The sequence below is a fragment of the Phalangium opilio genome, unplaced genomic scaffold, assembly GCF_054372755.1.
Source record: "Phalangium opilio isolate 3A_F unplaced genomic scaffold, DU_Popi_V2 ptg000390l_1, whole genome shotgun sequence".
NCBI classification, from domain to species: domain Eukaryota; kingdom Metazoa; phylum Arthropoda; class Arachnida; order Opiliones; family Phalangiidae; genus Phalangium; species Phalangium opilio.
Window position 1 is genome coordinate 6,560,833 of NW_028324234.1, and position 21,566 is coordinate 6,582,398.

At 36.9% G+C, this 21,566-nt stretch overlaps 1 protein-coding gene across 3 annotated transcripts; it reads right to left on the bottom strand.

Moving 5' to 3' along the window:
• Positions 1–4,344: 4,344 nt before the first annotated feature.
• Positions 4,345–7,773, bottom strand: LOC149596682 (uncharacterized). Of its 3 annotated transcripts, XR_016379362.1 has the most exons (3): positions 7,614–7,773; positions 4,736–4,836; positions 4,625–4,646 (listed from the first exon to the last, which is right to left on the bottom strand). XR_016379362.1 is itself a non-coding variant. In XM_089861345.1 (2 exons), exons 1-2 carry the CDS (start codon positions 6,565–6,567, stop codon positions 4,628–4,630), a joined length of 1,851 nt encoding a protein of 616 aa, XP_089717471.1. In that variant the 5' UTR covers positions 6,568–6,669; the 3' UTR covers positions 4,345–4,627. The 3 variants fall into 3 exon arrangements, 2 of the variants coding, with proteins under 2 accessions (XP_089717471.1, XP_089717470.1); XM_089861345.1 differs by lacking the exon at positions 7,614–7,773 and having other exon boundaries at positions 4,345–4,646; positions 4,736–6,669; XM_089861344.1 differs by lacking the exon at positions 7,614–7,773 and having other exon boundaries at positions 4,345–4,646; positions 4,706–6,669.
• Between the last annotated feature and the right edge of the window lie 13,793 nt (positions 7,774–21,566).

Sequence of the window (21,566 nt, forward strand, 5' to 3'; positions counted from 1 at the left end):
TTGTTTACGATTAGCTTAATTACTCGACTACTGTTAGTCGTAGCCCTAATTCTTGGTATGGCTAGATGAAGGACAAATTGGTCTATAACATACTCAAAGGACATCCCCGTATCTCCAGTAGAAACAGAGTTACGAGCCTGCAAAGTTTATTTTCAAAAATCAAAAGTAACCTTCTAACAATAAGTGAGACAAAAAATAAGTTGATGACGATATTGCGGTAGCCTCAAGTTTAAAGTATCCTTGTATGGGGAGCAAAGAGTACTATAACATATCCAAAGGAGATCCCAGTATCTCTTGTAGAACAAGAGTTATGAGCGTCCAAAGTTTAGTGCAAAAATCATAAGTAACATAATAAAAATAAGTGAGACGATACAAAAGTTGACGAACATTTTGCTTAATATCTCGGACCCTGTTTGTCCTAGCTCAATGTTTTTAGTATGGTTAGATGGGGGACAATTTGGACTATAACATATCCTAAGGACATCCCCGTATCTCTAGTAGACACAGAGTTATGGGCCTGCAAAGTATAGTCTAATGCATTTGCTATGGACGGGTTGTTTGTTTACGTTTAGCTTAATTACTCGGCCCCTGTTTGTCGTAGCTCAATGTTTTTAGTATGGTTAGATGGGGAACAAATTGGACTATAACATACTCAAAGGACATCCCCGTATCTCCAATAGAAACAGAGTTACGAGCCTGCAAACTATAGTCTAATGCATTTCCTATGGAGGGGGTTTGTTTCGTTACGTTTTGCTTAGGTACTCGGCCCCTGTTTGTCGTAGCCCAAATTTTTTAGTATGGTTAGATGGGGGACAATTTGGACTATAACATATCCTAAGGACATCCCCGTATCTCTAGTAGACACAGAGTTATGGGCCTGCAAAGTATAGTCTAATGCATTTCCTATGGAGGGGTTTGTTTGTTTACGATTAGCTTAATTACTCGACTACTGTTTGTCGTAGCTCAATGTTTTTAGTATGGTAAGATGGGGGACAAATTGGACTATAACATACTCAAAGGACATCCCCGTATCTCCAGTAGAAACAGAGTTAGGAGCCTTCAAAGTATAGTCTAATGCATTTTCTATGGAGGGGTTTGTTTTTTCACGTATTGCTTAATTACTTGACCCTGTTCTTTCGATTAAAAATAATAACATATCTTTAGTGTAGCGGTTATCGCATCCGCCTCACTCCCGGAAGGCCACAGGTTCGAAACCGCGAAGTTTTTTTTTATAATTATCCGAACATTTGTGTCAAGGTCACATTATTTACATCCCCGTATCTCTGGTAGAACCAGAGTTACGAGCCTCCAGAATTTAGTCTAATGTATTTCCTATGGAGGGGGTTTGTTTGTTTACGATTAGCTTAATTACTCGACTACTGTTTGTCGTAGCCCTAATTCTTGGTATGGCTAGATGAAGGACAAATTGGTCTATAACATACTCAAAGGACATCCCCGTATCTCCAGTAGAAACAGAGTTACGAGCCTGCAAAGTTTATTTTCAAAAATCAAAAGTAACCTTCTAACAATAAGTGAGACAAAAAATAAGTTGACGACGATATTGCGGTAGCCTCAAGTTTAAAGTATCCTTGTATGGGGAGCAAAGAGTACTATAAGAGAGTATAGACGACCGTATACGCCAGTTTCACTGGCGTATAAAATCGTCTGGTGGGGAGGGGGGGGGTTCATTACTTCCCACTTTTCGTTCTACTCTCTAGGCGGTACCGTGCCTGAAGGGCGAAAGTATGGTTGGGGGGGGTTTGATGCCGTCACGTATCACGTGATGTTGTTGGCGGGAAATTTGAATTTATAGGGGTATTATTGCGGTGTATTTTTAGGTTATTGTGTCTATTTAAGGTATAATTTACGGGTAATTCTATAGGTTCATTAGGCCCTTTCTGCCTGTAATGCTATTCTCTGTATGATTTTGAGGTCTCTCCGTGTAGGCTTATGTTATACTAAAGAACTAGATTAGGTTTACATTGCAAAAGGTACCAATTAAGCTACGATGCGGTTCTAGGTGTACTCATGTTTTGTATTGTTATTTTTAGGTGTATCTTTAGGATATTGTGTACATTTAGGATATGATTTTTATAGGTTCAGTAGGCCCTTTCTACACCATCCTGTAATGCTATTCTCTGTATGATTTTGAGGTCTCTCCATGTATGATTATGTTATATTACATGAACTAGTTTTAATTGAGATATGGTTTACATTGAAAAAGGGTACAAATTACACGCGGTTCTAGGTGTACTCATGTTTTGTATTGTTATTATTAGGTGTATCTTTAGGATATTACGTTCATTTAGGGTATGATTTATATAAGTTCAAGTAAACCCTTTCTGCACCATCCTGTAATGCTATTCTCTGTATGATTTTGAGGTCTCTCCGTGTACGCTTATGTTATACTAAAGAACTAGATTTAAGTGAGATAAGGTTTACATTACAAAAGGTACCAATTAAGCTACGATGCGGTTCTAGGTGTACTCATGTTTTGTATTGTTATTTTTAGGTGTATCTTTAGGATATTGTGTACATTTAGGATATGATTTTTATAGGTTCAGTAGGCCCTTTCTACACCCTCCTGTAATGCTATTCTCTGTATGATTTTGAGGTCTCTCCATGTATGCTTATGTCATACTAAAGAACTAGTTTTAATTGAGGTACGGTTTACATTGCAAAAGGTACCAATTATGTTACGACGCGGTTCTAGGTGTTCTCGTTTTTTGTGTATTGGTTATTAAGCGAGTTACAGGGTTAGAACAATAGTACATTTTAATAACATAAACGTGGTATTACGGCAGTTTTTGCACAGTTTGGTAGCTGGTAATTAGATAAAATGAAGAAGTACTGATAAAGCATCATAAATAAAATTTGATTCACATTAGTTTTAATACGAATTTATAGAATAAGTACGATTACTTGAGTAAAAATGCGAAATATTACTGAAAAAACATACTGAAAATACGAATTACATAGAATACATGGTAAGTAAGCACAATACTAGTTATTAAATTAAAAATCCTCATAGGACTGACTGAAAAATATATATTTTCCTACGCGCTAAAATATTGATATACAGTTAAAATGCGCAATCATAACTAAAGAACATCATTAGACAATACGAATTACAATGGTTTTGATAACAAACAAATTCAATAAAATGCAAAATTAATACTACTTCAAAAAAAAATCGTAGTACAAGATGATTAAGCACATAGACATTTACCATCATAGAAAATAGAACAATATTACTGCATGCGAGATTATTAAATACATATATACCCATGTACCTTCATGGAGAATATAACAATACTACGTTTTAATATGATTTAAAAGCTACAATGGTTATTATACGATTTTAGTACAAATATTAGGCTAGTTATTAAACTAAAATGTTCATAGGATTGACGAAAAAATATATTTTTTCTGACGCGCTATACACGCTAAAATACTGATATACGATTACGGATAAAAATATGGAAATATTACTTAAAAAATTACTACAATTATCATCAAAAAATAAAAATTACAATTATACAAAACAATATAAATTCAATACTTATTGACTAAAGTGCTAATATATATTAATTAAAAACAGCTTATTAAATGCAAAAATATTACCAAAAACGCTGCGTATTCGTTAAAATATTGTTACATGTTGAAATACGTTAATATTACTATAAATAATACTTGAAATACTAATTAAAATACTGATACTGGGTATCTAGAATATATACGAGTAACTGATGTCGAAAATGTCAAAGATTCTAATTAATATAACCGTATGGGGCTGTTTTATAATCAGGAAGTATTCTAACTTTATCCACTACGACCTGATATGTTTTGGTCTGGTTGATCGTGATCAGTGTGTCTGATTTGTGGGCCTATAGGGACTTGAACCGAGTTCAGTAGAGGTTCACCTTCATTGTTTACGCCTAGTAGGTTCTTCATTGTTTCAAAATTTATATAATTTTCTGTAGAGGCGTTTAAATAAAATCCTTTAACTTTGATAATGTTAGTTTTAGTGCCGGTTTTAGGGTCGAGAATGTCCATGGAATAGTTCTTTGGTCCAGCACTCCCCCATTCACAAATATAAGCGTCTTGTCCATAGGATTCTAATTCATTTTTAAGTTGCCCCAAATAATCGCCTGTGGGTAGCAAATGAGCGCCGTCTGGCGAGAGGTACACTAAACTATCCGTGTCATAATAAAAACAAAGGTCACCGACCTTTTCAAGATGTTTTAGTAAATGTAATCGCGCCATAGATGTTGTATAACAAGCGATAACTACGTTTGTGTGTTTGTGCACAATCTCGTTTTCTAGAATGTGTTCGTACTTTACTAATACGGTGTTTTCGTTGATTGTTAGTAAACTTTTAACCTCCAAGTCTGGATTTAATATTAATCCGTACAATTTGTTGGCATCTTTGATTAGTTCTGTAGAGGTGTGCCTTGTTTTTTGGCCAAATTTACCCCAAAAAGAGTTGAGCATAAGTTTGCTAAGGCATCTGAGACCTTCATTTTTCTCTACTTTAGTGATATCCAGTTCTACACCCTCTTCGGCTTTGAAGTTTTTGACATAGTTCTCCTTATCTTCTTGAGTCTGGCAATCTGCTGGAAAGCCGCTAGCTAGGGTTTTGTATTCTAAAAAGGTATTAACATAATCTTTAAAGAGTCCTCCCTGTTCTGTTTTGGGGTCGTACTGTGTCACTTTGTATGACCAAGCCTCGTACATTCGTGTGATTGTGTAACCATTCTCTACTGCATGACGTAACTCGTCGACTACCCATGTGCCTCTCAATTCTCTTTGTTCTGTAGTATGTTCGCAATCACCCTGAAATTGGGTTTTACAACATGTGTAACATAGTGGAAATGTTAATTTTCCGTTAATACGAGCAGGCAGAACGGGATGAATTAGGTTTTGGGCCGGTAATATGTCACACTTAAGAAGACCATCAAACGAAAATATGTCAGGAAAGTTATCTAATATGATTTCAGGATGTCCTATAGGTATCTTGGTGGTTTTATTAATGAATGGGTATAGACTTGTGAAATCCACGTAGTGAATACGCTCCGATCCTGTTGTTTTATGGTATAGTTTTGTTGCGCAACATCTCCCCCCGAAGAATGCATCACGGGGGTCTAATCTTTTCACTATTTTAGGCATAATATCATTATGGTTTAAAAACTCTATTATTTCGGGCTTATTTAATTTTTCCTTCTGCCAGTCACATTCCCACTTGACATTCACTTTATAATTGAGGGATTCTAATTTGGCTAACATGAGCATGCTTCTAAAATATCTGGAATTCAAAGTCTGTGCAGGGTCTCCGTGCAAAGCCTTGTTTCTGTTTAAGGGAAAGTGTATTTTACACCCATGATAAAAACACCCCCAGTACTCGAATATTTCCTTGTTGATTTCACAAAATCCGTCTACTTTGAGTTTTTGTATTCTGGTTTCTTTACCTCTAAAGGATGATTGGATAGATATATTTCTTTTGTTGGCGGTCCACTCTAACCATTCTATAGCCCCTATCGACTGATTTTCGCTAAGTCTATAACAATTAGCGGGTATGATGCCTATAGTATCGGGTTTAAGATAATTCCTGCGAAATACGTAAGAGCAAACGCCAGGAAGAGTAATTGCGCCGCAATTAAATGGATCTACACCCGTTACTTTAAAGAGTAATGTACGAAACGTTATACATCCAAGGAATAGTAAAACCGTGTCGTTCTCACAATAATAATTGAGTTCCTTCACGAAGTCGAAACCTTTACCTTTACTATCTTCGGAGCTATGCCATTTTAAGAAGACATCTAAATTTTTCCTTGTAAAATATTGACAGCCATAAGCTTCGATAGGGGGTAGACTACTTTCTATAACATAATTGGTTTCATCCTGTCTATCTACATCAAATTTATGTTCTATTACATTGAATAAAAAATGTGGAAAATACCCTTTAGCGGCGTCTGATATGCCAAAAGTAGCGGGAAACTTTGCCAAGGCTACAGGAATGAAATTATAAGAATCCAGAAATAACAAGTTAAACAATTTCATTTCTAAAATTCGAGTTCCGTTAATTTTCAAAGACGGAACGAATTTTTCATCCCTATTAATGATTTCTCGAATTAGTAGTTGATTATCATAATTACTGCCATAGTGAGACAGTATAATGACGTTCTTAACGGCATGCAATTGCATTAAATAATCTAGAAATAGAGATATAGGATTCCCACCCGAGAAATGTTGTTTACGAGGTCCGAATTGCCCGCACATGGTGCAACTAAAGTCTAGGGATGTCTTGTCTATACAATTTTCGCAAACGGTTATACTGACTAACAGGATAGCCTGGTGTTCATAGGCTCCTAACTCTTCCTGACATACCTTCGTTTGTATACATTCTACGTCAAAGAAAATATACATAAGGTTAGGCTGATTAGGTCTAGGCTTTTTAACGGATGGCACTTTCAGAGGTTTGTCTGTGATAATTTGAATAAAACATAAGTGGTTGCTGGGCAAATATTTCTTGCAGACCTGGCAATATATCTCATCACACGTATGCATCTCAGTTCTTCGGGAAAAATCAATAATTTTTAAACAGTCTCTACAGTGAAAAAGGCGCTCACATAGCGGCTTTTTACTGCTGGAAGATGCTAAGTGGCTTTGATAGCATTCATTGCCTAAGAATTTTCGTAAACAAAATCTACAAGCTTTCTGGGGGCCTTGGCAGATAGTGGGTCTCATGCAACTAAAACAAAAGTCATTACATTTATGGGACTGTATTCGCCAATAAGGGATAAGGCACTTTTCGCAGAATCGGTCGTGGTTAAAAAGTGGCCTTAATTTTGTAATAACGTTATAATGGTTATTTTCATTCAATAAAAAGAGGCGGGGCCTAGTATCATATGGATCGTTTTCACCTAAAATCAAAACAGGGACGCTATTTTCGAATTTGTAGACGAAAATCGAATACTGACTTAAATGAGTTTTGAACTTATCAAAAGATTCGGCAGTTCCACACTCACTAGCCCTTACTCCTGCCTTATAACATAGTTCTAAAGCAGCTTCTTATTGCGCTTTATTTCCTGGTCTTGCCCTAGATATAGCTTCGTATTGAGTTTTTAGAGTCTTGTCTTCGGTTGTATCATTAGCATAATTTCTATGATTTATAGCCACACAAAGCGATCGGGCTAAACACAGGTTGTCAGAATTAACTATGCGTACAATACCACGTCTATCTTGACAGAATAGATTAAAAGGTTTAATACCTCGGGCCGTAGAGAGGGTCTTGCCCTCAGGCAATCGTACAATGCTAAAAATAATTTTAACAGGACCCAGGAAAAATGCTTCCATTTCGTCATCATAAAGCATAACACTAAGCTGGTCAAAAAGAATATTAGGGTCGACTTGATCTAATCGTCTAAAAGATAATTCTAGTTCGGACCTACAAATATTTGCCGCACTCTTTAAAGTAATTTGGACGTAATCTGTAGGCCTATACTTGCTAAGAACGCTTTTGGTTACGGTACATACACGGGCTACGGGATCTTCAGTAATTCTAAGAACTACCTCTCTACCATACATGTTAAAATGTTCGTAAAATCTCTCACTTTGACCTAGTATCTCGCAAGAAGGTACGCTGTCAATAGGTATGGGCTGGTCCGTTTCTCCTCCTCCCCATTGTACATCGATATCATCGTCAGAAAGCGCCTCTTCAGATCCGCTCTCCCTCTCTAAGGTATCGTTCAAAAGTATCTCCTTTATGGGGGGTCCTTGGGCCGTTCGGGCTAAAAACGTGGCTATCTCTTTGTCATATTGCGAGTTGTTGAAGTCGGCGATCTGGGCTTCCTCTTCCCGTATACCACGCTCAATTTCTTCTTGTCGTTTCGCTAGGCGATCTGAGTATTCATTTCTTAAGGGACTAGGAATTAGATTTCTTAGGTTTTCCAATTCTTCTATGGCGGTACAGTCCTCTGGTGTTCGAACAACTGTTTTCATATATTCGAGTAAGTCGAGGCAGGCTTGAATGACATTTAAGTCAGCCTGTACTACGAGTTGTGGTAGAGTCTGAGGTCCGTACATCGGATCTATTCGCAGATAGGCGCATAGGTAGAAATAAAACTCATATATTAAACGTAACGGCCAAGGTCTATTTATAGTCAGTTCGTTCAAAGTTGTACTAAGAGTTTCAGGATCCATGTTTATCTTTCGGTGTTTGAAGATCGACTGTGTATTTTGATCATTTCCTCAGCCGCTTTTATACTAAATTTCTGAATAGACACGCCCACATTCCTCAATAATTTAACAATAGCCTGATTTATTGCTTATCAGTCACCAGATGCTTTCTCACAATGCATTTCTGACACACGCTTGTTAATAGTTTACCGATTTTATAACTAAAGAACGTTGGATTTGCTTTATGTCAAATAAATTGTCAACAAAAGAGCGGCCTATAAATAGAATTTTGTTATAAACACTGCAAATAAGCGACAATTTTATTGGGGCAATAAATAAAAAACATGGTGTGTAAAGCATTTCTGGAGATTCTCAAATGAGAAAATATCCTTTGTTATCTTCAAGTCTGTTAAATAATAACGTTCCGAATTTCTCTAACAGGTCATAAAAACCCTTGTACACTTTTCAAAAAAAATGCTACCTTAACGTAACGAAATTTCTTAATAGACACGCCCACATTATTCAATCGTTCAACAATAGCCTGATTTATTGTTTACCAGTCTCCGGATGTTTTTCTCACTATGCATTTTAGGACACACGCCTGTTAATAGTTTTCCGATTTTATAATAAAAGAACGTTGGATTTGCTTTATGTCAAATAAATTGTCAAGAAAAGAGTGGTCTATAAATAGATTTTTGGTATAAACACCGCAAATAAGGGTAATAAATAAAAAACATGGTGTGTAAAAAGTTTCTAGTGATTCTATATTGTGAAAATATCCTTTGTTATCTTCAAGTCTGTTAAATAATAACGTTCCGAATTTCTCTAACAGGTCATAAAAACCCTTGTACACTTTTCTAACCTATGACAAGATAGTTTCTCACGGTCATGAGTCACACTATGATTGTGTAGGAGAGAAGTCAGCCTACACAATTAAAAAAGCAATGAATCACAAAATAAATTCCGTTCATAACAATGCAATAGCACGGGTCAACCACCTCCTAAAGCCCTTGCCTGAACGTGTTTACGGAACAGGCAATAAAATATTTTTAATCAACCAGGTAGCAACTAGGCATTTAAATATAACATATTTAATTCCTTAAGAGGCTAAATTTCGAAAGTTTTATAGTAGAGACAATGCCAATTGAGCTAGTATTCGTTATGAAAAGGTTTATCAAAGGAATGAAATTCTCAAAACAAGTCCAAACATTAAACGTCTTTCGCAGGAATAGAACAAAAGACCTTTCTCCACCGATGTGTATACAAAATTGGCATAACAAAGGCGTATAACTCCGAAATGCTATTGATTGGGTTAATTTGTGATTAATGATAATTTTCGCTACTGGCTAGTGTAGCGATAGACTGTTGTACCTTTTAAAAGGGACACAATTGATTGTGAAAGGTTTGTAAATAAAGAAAGCTAAACCCAGAGCAATTTGATCCTATCTGGACAAATAATTCCAGTATTCCAAAATAAAATTATGGTTTTGTCTGAAAAAGGTCACTGTCCGTCTAACGAGGGATTAAGACTTTGAAGCACTTAATTTTAAAAGTGTTAACGCATTCGTATCATGGGGACGATAGAGTCAAGGGATTTCTCTTATCATTCATTAATAAAAACGGCACACAACAACGTTTCGTCTTCTAAAGTTTATTTGTAAACCCTAATTAAATAAACCTGTTAACCTCACTAAAAAATCAGAGACTTTGTGAGAATGACTGAAAAAGCAAGGATTTGAGCGTGATTTTTCTACCAAAGTATTCTTAATCTCGTCAAAGTTCTGTATAGGCGTAAATATCTGGCAAGGACTGTTTTACTCTACCCAACTTGTTAACAATGTTGAACCCCCCAACCAGTATTTAAGATAGGCTTAAGAGACTTCATCGAGCGGGAAAATCACAATATATTGAATGGTTTGCGATAAAAAAGGTTAAAAAATGTACTGTTCTTTAACAAATGTTTTGATTAATCCTAGATTGATACAGCGTTTACTTGTAAACACTGAAAGTTTTTGATTTAGCTGTCAGATTGAAGGTAAAATGGAGTATTTAGGATAGCTTTGTTACATTATTTGCTACGTTAAAGATGATAAAAGAGCGTTATTTCCTTTAAAAAAAAGAACGAAATTAGTCTCCTATAGTTCTGGAAAAATACTCATATATTTTCATGGTTTCGGTTAGCGCAGCAAAGACATAACGTGTAGAGACTTGTCAGGATAATGGCTTCGGGGCAAACTCCTCGAATCAAATGTTTCGTGGTAGGAAGAGTCACCAACTAAAAAAGCAATAAATCCGAAAATAAATTCCATTCATAACAATACAAATGGTTCGACCATGCCCCTAAAAGCCATCACGTAGGGACGTGTTTAAGTAAAAATAAAAACGGATGGGGATAAATCCTTTTGTTATGGATCAAGTTCGACCTCTTCCCCCTAACCCTCATAAAACCAAGTGGGTGGTTAAATTAAAGAAAGGACAATAAACTCCAATGTAACTAAAAAAAATCTATGAGCATCAGACAACAATCGAGGGAAGCACCACCCTAAAGTCTGAACATCTCAAGAATAAGCGACCCTAACCACTAATAACAGTGTTATATTAAATTTAGTCAAGGCAGGCGTCAAATTTTGTAACTACTGGTGTAAAAACCAGTATTTTTCATGATATTCAAATGTATTATTAAGGAACATTTTAATGACGTAACTGAATGTTTAAATTTAACCATTTTGTAAGATTTCTCTCTTTTGTTAGTTCATTTGTACGTTTCTGTTTGTAATATTCCCCGTTTGTATATACTCTCGTATTGTATCTAGACTCTTGTGCCCTGGAGGGGGGTTGTACCCAAGCCCTGACGGCTTCACGACCCTATCCCTAGAGCCTTATTAAATAAATAAATAAATAAATTGCAACGATAAGAGTAAAGCTAGTTTTGAGGTATAGAAAACTAAATTCCTTAAGTCTGTAACACCATCTAGTTATGTATTGAAATTAATGATTCTGAAATAAATGAAAATATGCTTTTCATCGAATCATTTTGATAAATATTGCGAAAATCATCGCAACGTTTTTAGTCATGTGAACTGTTTTTCAAATGACTCGTTTCGTCATTTTAAGGCAACTAAAGAAAAAAAGTGAGTTGGATTAACTGAAGTCAGTACTTTTTCAAATTTTGTATGCAATTCTTTGGGGAATTTAGGAAACCCAAATAAGCATTTTTATATGTTAGAAAAATGTTGCGTACAATATTTCCATCTATAGCTAGAAATCCACGATTCATGCACTGACATTAGCTAAAATGACACTCTGTGTTGTACTTTGAACTTTTCGCTGGTGCTATATTCTGTTTTAGTATATAGGGACGTATGTCTTTTCTAAAGGTGTTAGTTAAAATCTGTGTTTTTCCCTAGAACAGTGTAAATAGCAGTGAAATTCTAGTGTGAAACTATGTAAATGATTCGGCATTGTAAACATATACTTTGGTCTCGTGCTCGAATTGATTGACGTTTCCCTAGAAATACTTAATTAGCTTAGTCTTTGTTATAGTAAAAGATTGCTATACTAGAAGAGGGGGGGCGGGGTCAATAGGTGATAAATTTTTATTTAAATAGAAAATAATTGCTGAAATTTTGCTAAATCAAAAGTGTTTTTGGTGAAACATAGAGTAATTTTGATAAATGCTGTGCAAATTTATCGACACGTTTTTAACAATATGAAATGTTTTTTAAAAGACGCTTTTAGTCTCGGTTAAATGTATGCTAAACAACTCATTTCGTTTCGGTGGTCTATTAGTTTTTACATGTATTCCTATGGGATTTTAGGAATTTCAAATGATCAATTTCGGTTCGAAAAAATGTAACGTTGTTGATCAAAAACGTTTCGGTTGTTTTTTACTTCTAACACGAAATGCGTTGTGAATGATGTTTCTTTCATTAACGTTTTACATTTTCCACAAATTTTTGATTACGCTGCCGATAATTTTGATAAATATAGTATAGTCAATGCTTCGGTCTAATGATATATTGCGTTTCTGCTAACGCTACAAAAACATCTTAGACTTGTCCTAATAATGCCTTCGGGGCAAACACCTAGAATCAAATGTTTGGTGGTAGAGTGAGTCACCAATTAAAGCAATAAATCCGAAAATAAATTCCATTGTTAACAATACAACTGGTTCAACCACGCCCGTTTTAAGGTAATAAACCACCTGATGGGTGGTCCAATTAAAGAATTGACCAAATAAATTCCTTTGTTCAATTTACGCCCCTTTTTATGGCCATAGACCCGTCTGAACGATGTTACGTATAAATAAAATGCCGATGGATTCATGGAATGTCTTAACACGTTTGTGTAGTCATAAATCACTCTAAATACAGATCCATTGTTAACAATACAACTGGCTCGACCAAGCCCCCTTTTAAGGTCCTAAACTACCTGGTTGGAGGTCCACTTAAAGAAAAATAAATTCCATTGATAAGAATACAAGGAATCAAATGGCCCTGCCCCCCCCCCTATCTCAAAAAATCTAGACACGTCTGAAAGTGTTTACGTATAAATAAAAACAGATGGGGATAAATTCTTTTGTTATGTACCAAATTCGACCTCCTCCTCCCCCTTAATGTCATATAACCTATATTTGGAGGTCGGCCCTGAAAGGGGATTTTGTAAACTATAGAGAGTCATTTCAATTCCGAACTCTGGAGAGAAAGGTCATTGACAAGGCTGGTAAGAAATCACGTGTTTCCTCCGATGAACCTTACGTAATATGTAATTCTTTTTTCGTAAAAATATCACTTAAAATGTGTGCTAAATAGAAAATATATGAAACAGTCAAGCTATATTCGTCTATACTTTTGTTAGGATCACCATTTTATGATGTTTTATAATAATATTTGTTCATTTTATCTAATTACCAGCTACCAAACTGTGTAAAAACTGCCGTAATACAACGTTTATGATATTAAAATGTACTCTTGTTCTAACCATGTAACTCGCTTAATAACCAATACACAAAAGATGAGTACACCTAGAACCGCGTCATAGCTTAATTTGTAAATGTATTTTGCAATGTAGACCTTATCTCAATTAAAACTGGTTCTTTAGTATAAGAGAAACATAAACATACATGAAGAGACCTTAAAATCTTACAAAGAACAACATTACGGGAAGGGTGTGTGTAGAAAGGGCCTACTGAACCTATAGAATTACCAATAAATCATCCCCTAAATGTATACAATATCCTAAAGATACACCAAAATAATAACAATATGGACACTGAATGCCTTCAACACCAATAAATTACGTGACGTCATACCAATACACGATAAAAAAACCCTACAAATTCAAATTTCCCGCCAACAACATCACGTGATACGTGACGTCAACCCCCTCCAACCATATTTCCTCCCTCTGACACGGTACCATCTAGAGCGAGAGGTAAGAGATAGATAGAAAAAGGGGGAAGAAACGAACCCCCCCCCTCCCCACCAGACGATTTTATACGCCAGTGAAACTGGCGTATACGGTCGTCTATACTCTCTACTATAACATATCCAAAGGAGATCCCAGTATCTCTTGTAGAACAAGAGTTATGAGCCTCCAAAGTTTAGTGCAAAAATCATAAGTAACATAATAAAAATAAGTGAGACGATACAAAAGTTGACGAACATTTTGCTTAATATCTCGGACCCTGTTTGTCCTAGCTCAATGTTTTTAGTATGGTTAGATGGGGGACAATTTGGACTATAACATATCCTAAGGACATCCCCGTATCTCTAGTAGACACAGAGTTATGGGCCTGCAAAGTATAGTCTAATGCATTTGCTATGGACGGGTTGTTTGTTTACGTTTAGCTTAATTACTCGGCCCCTGTTTGTCGTAGCTCAATGTTTTTAGTATGGTTAGATGGGGGACAAATTGGACTATAACATACTCAAAGGACATCCCCGTATCTCCAATAGAAACAGAGTTACGAGCCTGCAAACTATAGTCTAATGCATTTCCTATGGAGGGGGTTTCTTTCGTTACGTTTTGCTTAAGTACTCGGCCCCTGTTTGTCGTAGCCCAAATTTTTTAGTATGGTTAGATGGGGGACAATTTGGACTATAACATATCCTAAGGACATCCCCGTATCTCTAGTAGACACAGAGTTATGGGCCTGCAAAGTATAGTCTAATGCATTTCCTATGGAGGTGTTTGTTTGTTTACGATTAGCTTAATTACTCGACTACTGTTTGTCGCAGCTCAATGTTTTTAGTATGGTTAGATGGGGGACAAATTGGACTATAACATACTCAAAGGACATCCCCGTATCTCCAGTAGAAACAGAGTTAGGAGCCTGCAAAGTATAGTCTAATGCATTTTCTATGGAGGGGTTTGTTTTTTCACGTATTGCTTAATTACTTGACCCTGTTCTTTCGATTAAAAATAATAACATATCTTCAGTGTAGCGGTTATCGCATCCGCCTCACTCCCGGAAGGCCACAGGTTCGAAACCGCGAAGTTTTTTTTATAATTATCCGAACATTTGTGTCAAGGTCACATTATTTACATCCCCGTATCTCTGGTAGAACCAGAGTTACGAGCCTCCAGAATTTAGTCTAATGTATTTCCTATGGAGGGGGTTTGTTTGTTTACGATTAGCTTAATTACTCGACTACTGTTTGTCGTAGCCCTAATTCTTGGTATGGCTAGATGAAGGACAAATTGGTCTATAACATACTCAAAGGACATCCCCGTATCCCCAGTAAAAACAGAGTTACGAGCCTGCAAAGTTTATTTTCAAAAATCAAAAGTAACCTTCTAACAATAAGTGAGACAAAAAATAAGTTGACGACGATATTGCGGTAGCCTCAAGTTTAAAGTATCCTTGTATGGGGAGCAAAGAGTACTATAACATATCCAAAGGAGATCCCAGTATCTCTTGTAGAACAAGAGTTATGAGCCTCCAAAGTTTAGTGCAAAAATCATAAGTAACATAATAAAAATAAGTGAGACGATACAAAAGTTGACGAACATTTTGCTTAATATCTCGGACCCTGTTTGTCCTAGCTCAATGTTTTTAGTATGGTTAGATGGGGGACAATGTGGACTATAACATATCCTAAGGACATCCCCGTATCTCTAGTAGACACAGAGTTATGGGCCTGCAAAGTATAGTCTAATGCATTTGCTTGGGACGGGTTGTTTGTTTACGTTTAGCTTAATTACTCGGCCCCTGTTTGTCGTAGCTCAATGTTTTTAGTATGGTTAGATGGGGGACAAATTGGACTATAACATACTCAAAGGACATCCCCGTATCTCCAATAGAAACAGAGTTACGAGCCTGCAAACTATAGTCTAATGCATTTCCTATGGAGGGGGTTTATTTCGTTACGTTTTGCTTAAGTACTCGGCCCCTGTTTGTCGTAGCCCAAATTTTTTAGTATGGTTAGATGGGGGACAATTTGGACTATAACATATCCTAAGGACATCCCCGTATCTCTAGTAGACACAGAGTTATGGGCCTGCAAAGTATAGTCTAATGCATTTCCTATGGAGGGGTTTGTTTGTTTACGATTAGCTTATTTACTCGACTACTGTTTGTCGTAGCACAATGTTTTTAGTATGGTTAGATGGGGGACAAATTGGACTATAACATACTCAAAGGACATCCCCGTATCTCCAGTAGAAACAGAGTTAGGAGCCTGCAAAGTATAGTCTAATGCATTTTCTATGGAGGGGTTTGTTTTTTCACGTATTGCTTAATTACTTGACCCTGTTCTTTCGATTAAAAATAATAACATATCTTTAGTGTAGAGGTTATCGCAACCGCCTCACTCCCGGAAGGCCACAAGTTCGAAACCGCGAAGTTTTTTTTATAATTATCCGAACATTTGTGTCAAGGTCACATTATTTACATCCCCGTATCTCTGGTAGAACCAGAGTTACGAGCCTCCAGAATTTAGTCTAATGTATTTCCTATGGAGGGGGTTTGTTTGTTTACGATTAGCTTAATTACTCGACTACTGTTTGTCGTAGCCCTAATTCTTGGTATGGCTAGATGAAGGACAAATTGGTCTATAACATACTCAAAGGACATCCCCGTATCCCCAGTAAAAACAGAGTTACGAGCCTGCAAAGTTTATTTTCAAAAATCAAAAGTAACCTTCTAACAATAAGTGAGACAAAAAATAAGTTGACGACGATATTGCGGTAGCCTCAAGTTTAAAGTATCCTTGTATGGGGAGCAAAGAGTACTATAACATATCCAAAGGAGATCCCAGTATCTCTTGTAGAACAAGAGTTATGAGCGTCCAAAGTTTAGTGCAAAAATCATAAGTAACATAATAAAAATAAGTGAGACGATACAAAAGTTGACGAACATTTTGCTTAATATCTCGGACCCTGTTTGTCCTAGCTCAATGTTTTTAGTATGGTTAGATGGGGGACAATTTGGACTATAACATATCCTAAGGACATCCCCGTATCTCTAGTAGACACAGAGTTATGGGCCTGCAAAGTATAGTCTAATGCATTTGCTATGGACGGGTTGTTTGTTTACGTTTAGCTTAATTACTCGGCCCCTGTTTGTCGTAGCTCAATGTTTTTAGTATGGTTAGATGGGGGACAAATTGGACTATAACATACTCAAAGGACATCCCCGTATCTCCAATAGAAACAGAGTTACGAGCCTGCAAACTATAGTCTAATGCATTTCCTATGGAGGGGGTTTGTTTCGTTACGTTTTGCTTAAGTACTCGGCCCCTGTTTGTCGTAGCCCAAATTTTTTAGTATGGTTAGATGGGGGACAATTTGGACTATAACATATCCTAAGGACATCCCCGTATCTCTAGTAGACACAGAGTTATGGGCCTGCAAAGTATAGTCTAATGCATTTCCTATGGAGGGGTTTGTTTGTTTACGATTAGCTTAATTACTCGACTACTGTTTGTCGTAGCTCAATGTTTTTAGTATGGTTAGATGGGGGACAAATTGGACTATAACATACTCAAAGGACATCCCCGTATCTCCAGTAGAAACAGAGTTAGGAGCCTGCAAAGTATAGTCTAATGCATTTTCTATGGAGGGGTATGTTTTTTCACGTATTGCTTAATTACTTGACCCTGTTCTTTCGATTAAAAATAATAACATATCTTTAGTGTAGCGGTTATCGCATCCGCCTCACTCCCGGAAGGCCACAGGTTCGAAACCGCGAAGTTTTTTTTATAATTATCCGAACATTTGTGTCAAGGTCACATTATTTACATCCCCGTATCTCTGGTAGAACCAGAGTTACGAGCCTCCAGAATTTAGTCTAATGTATTTCCTATGGAGGGGGTTTGTTTGTTTACGATTAGCTTAATTACTCGACTACTGTTTGTCGTAGCCCTAATTCTTGGTATGGCTAGATGAAGGACAAATTGGTCTATAACATACTCAAAGGACATCCCCGTATCTCCAGTAGAAACAGAGTTACGAGCCTGCAAAGTTTATTTTCAAAAATCAAAAGTAACCTTCTAACAATAAGTGAGAAAAAAATAAGTTGACGACGATATTGCGGTAGCCTCAAGTTTAAAGTATCCTTGTATGGGGAGCAAAGAGTACTATAACATATCCAAAGGAGATCCCAGTATCTCTTGTAGAACAAGAGTTATGAGCCTCCAAAGTTTAGTGCAAAAATCATAAGTAACATAATAAAAATAAGTGAGACGATACAAAAGTTGACGAACATTTTGCTTAATATCTCGGACCCTGTTTGTCCTAGCTCAATGTTTTTAGTATGGTTAGATGGGGGACAATGTGGACTATAACATATCCTAAGGACATCCCCGTATCTCTAGTAGACACAGAGTTATGGGCCTGCAAAGTATAGTCTAATGCATTTGCTTGGGACGGGTTGTTTGTTTACGTTTAGCTTAATTACTCGGCCCCTGTTTGTCGTAGCTCAATGTTTTTAGTATGGTTAGATGGGGGACAAATTGGACTATAACATACTCAAAGGACATCCCCGTATCTCCAATAGAAACAGAGTTACGAGCCTGCAAACTATAGTCTAATGCATTTCCTATGGAGGGGGTTTATTTCGTTACGTTTTGCTTAAGTACTCGGCCCCTGTTTGTCGTAGCCCAAATTTTTTAGTATGGTTAGATGGGGGACAATTTGGACTATAACATATCCTAAGGACATCCCCGTATCTCTAGTAGACACAGAGTTATGGGCCTGCAAAGTATAGTCTAATGCATTTCCTATGGAGGGGTTTGTTTGTTTACGATTAGCTTATTTACTCGACTACTGTTTGTCGTAGCACAATGTTTTTAGTATGGTTAGATGGGGGACAAATTGGACTATAACATACTCAAAGGACATCCCCGTATCTCCAGTAGAAACAGAGTTAGGAGCCTGCAAAGTATAGTCTAATGCATTTTCTATGGAGGGGTTTGTTTTTTCACGTATTGCTTAATTACTTGACCCTGTTCTTTCGATTAAAAATAATAACATATCTTTAGTGTAGAGGTTATCGCAACCGCCTCACTCCCGGAAGGCCACAAGTTCGAAACCGCGAAGTTTTTTTTATAATTATCCGAACATTTGTGTCAAGGTCACATTATTTACATCCCCGTATCTCTGGTAGAACCAGAGTTACGAGCCTCCAGAATTTAGTCTAATGTATTTCCTATGGAGGGGGTTTGTTTGTTTACGATTAGCTTAATTACTCGACTACTGTTTGTCGTAGCCCTAATTCTTGGTATGGCTAGATGAAGGACAAATTGGTCTATAACATACTCAAAGGACATCCCCGTATCTCCAGTAGAAACAGAGTTACGAGCCTGCAAAGTTTATTTTCAAAAATCAAAAGTAACCTTCTAACAATAAGTGAGACAAAAAATAAGTTGACGACGATATTGCGGTAGCCTCAAGTTTAAAGTATCCTTGTATGGGGAGCAAAGAGTACTATAACATATCCAAAGGAGATCCCAGTATCTCTTGTAGAACAAGAGTTATGAGCCTCCAAAGTTTAGTGCAAAAATCATAAGTAACATAATAAAAATAAGTGAGACGATACAAAAGTTGACGAACATTTTGCTTAATATCTCGGACCCTGTTTGTCCTAGCTCAATGTTTTTAGTATGGTTAGATGGGGGACAATGTGGACTATAACATATCCTAAGGACATCCCCGTATCTCTAGTAGACACAGAGTTATGGGCCTGCAAAGTATAGTCTAATGCATTTGCTATGGACGGGTTGTTTGTTTACGTTTAGCTTAATTACTCGGCCCCTGTTTGTCGTAGCTCAATGTTTTTAGTATGGTTAGATGGGGGACAAATTGGACTATAACATACTCAAAGGACATCCCCGTATCTCCAATAGAAACAGAGTTACGAGCCTGCAAACTATAGTCTAATGCATTTCCTATGGAGGGGGTTTATTTCGTTACGTTTTGCTTAAGTACTCGGCCCCTGTTTGTCGTAGCCCAAATTTTTTAGTATGGTTAGATGGGGGACAATTTGGACTATAACATATCCTAAGGACATCCCCGTATCTCTAGTAGACACAGAGTTATGGGCCTGCAAAGTATAGTCTAATGCATTTCCTATGGAGGGGTTTGTTTGTTTACGATTAGCTTATTTACTCGACTACTGTTTGTCGTAGCTCAATGTTTTTAGTATGGTTAGATGGGGGACAAATTGGACTATAACATACTCAAAGGACATCCCCGTATCTCCAGTAGAAACAGAGTTAGGAGCCTGCAAAGTATAGTCTAATGCATTTTCTATGGAGGGGTTTGTTTTTTCACGTATTGCTTAATTACTTGACCCTGTTCTTTCGATTAAAAATAATAACATATCTTTAGTGTAGAGGTTATCGCAACCGCCTCACTCCCGGAAGGCCACAAGTTCGAAACCGCGAAGTTTTTTTTATAATTATCCGAACATTTGTGTCAAGGTCACATTATTTACATCCCCGTATCTCTGGTAGAACCAGAGTTACGAGCCTCCAGAATTTAGTCTAATGTATTTCCTATGGAGGGGGTTTGTTTGTTTACGATTAGCTTAATTACTCGACTACTGTTTGTCGTAGCCCTAATTCTTGGTATGGCTAGATGAAGGACAAATTGGTCTATAACATACTCAAAGGACATCCCCGTATCTCCAGTAGAAACAGAGTTACGAGCCTGCAAAGTTTATTTTCAAAAATCAAAAGTAACCTTCTAACAATAAGTGAGACAAAAAATAAGTTGACGACGATATTGCGGTAGCCTCAAGTTTAAAGTATCCTTGTATGGGGAGCAAAGAGTACTATAACATATCCAAAGGAGATCCCAGTATCTCTTGTAGAACAAGAGTTATGAGCCTCCAAAGTTTAGTGCAAAAATCATAAGTAACATAATAAAAATAAGTGAGACGATACAAAAGTTGACGAACATTTTGCTTAATATCTCGGACCCTGTTTGTCCTAGCTCAATGTTTTTAGTATGGTTAGATGGGGGACAATGTGGACTATAACATATCCTAAGGACATCCCCGTATCTCTAGTAGACACAGAGTTATGGGCCTGCAAAGTATAGTCTAATGCATTTGCTATGAACGGGTTGTTTGTTTACGTTTAGCTTAATTACTCGGCCCCTGTTTGTCGTAGCTCAATGTTTTTAGTATGGTTAGATGGGGGACAAATTGGACTATAACATACTCAAAGGACATCCCCGTATCTCCAATAGAAACAGAGTTACGAGCCTGCAAACTATAGTCTAATGCATTTCCTATGGAGGGGGTTTATTTCGTTACGTTTTGCTTAAGTACTCGGCCCCTGTTTGTCGTAGCCCAAATTTTTTAGTATGGTTAGATGGGGGACAATTTGGACTATAACATATCCTAAGGACATCCCCGTATCTCTAGTAGACACAGAGTTATGGGCCTGCAAAGTATAGTCTAATGCATTTCCTATGGAGGGGTTTGTTTGTTTACGATTAGCTTATTTACTCGACTACTGTTTGTCGTAGCTCAATGTTTTTAGTATGGTTAGATGGGGGACAAATTGGACTATAACATACTCAAAGGACATCCCCGTATCTCCAGTAGAAACAGAGTTAGGAGCCTGCAAAGTATAGTCTAATGCATTTTCTATGGAGGGGTTTGTTTTTTCACGTATTGCTTAATTACTTGACCCTGTTCTTTCGATTAAAAATAATAACATATCTTTAGTGTAGAGGTTATCGCAACCGCCTCACTCCCGGAAGGCCACAAGTTCGAAACCGCGAAGTTTTTTTTATAATTATCCGAACATTTGTGTCAAGGTCACATTATTTACATCCCCGTATCTCTGGTAGAACCAGAGTTACGAGCCTCCAGAATTTAGTCTAATGTATTTCCTATGGAGGGGGTTTGTTTGTTTACGATTAGCTTAATTACT

Bases quoted from the DNA above. Each gene is read 5' to 3' on its own strand.
- LOC149596682 (XM_089861344.1), bottom strand. From the start codon at position 6,567: ATGCATACGTGTGATGAGATATATTGCCAGGTCTGCAAGAAATATTTG.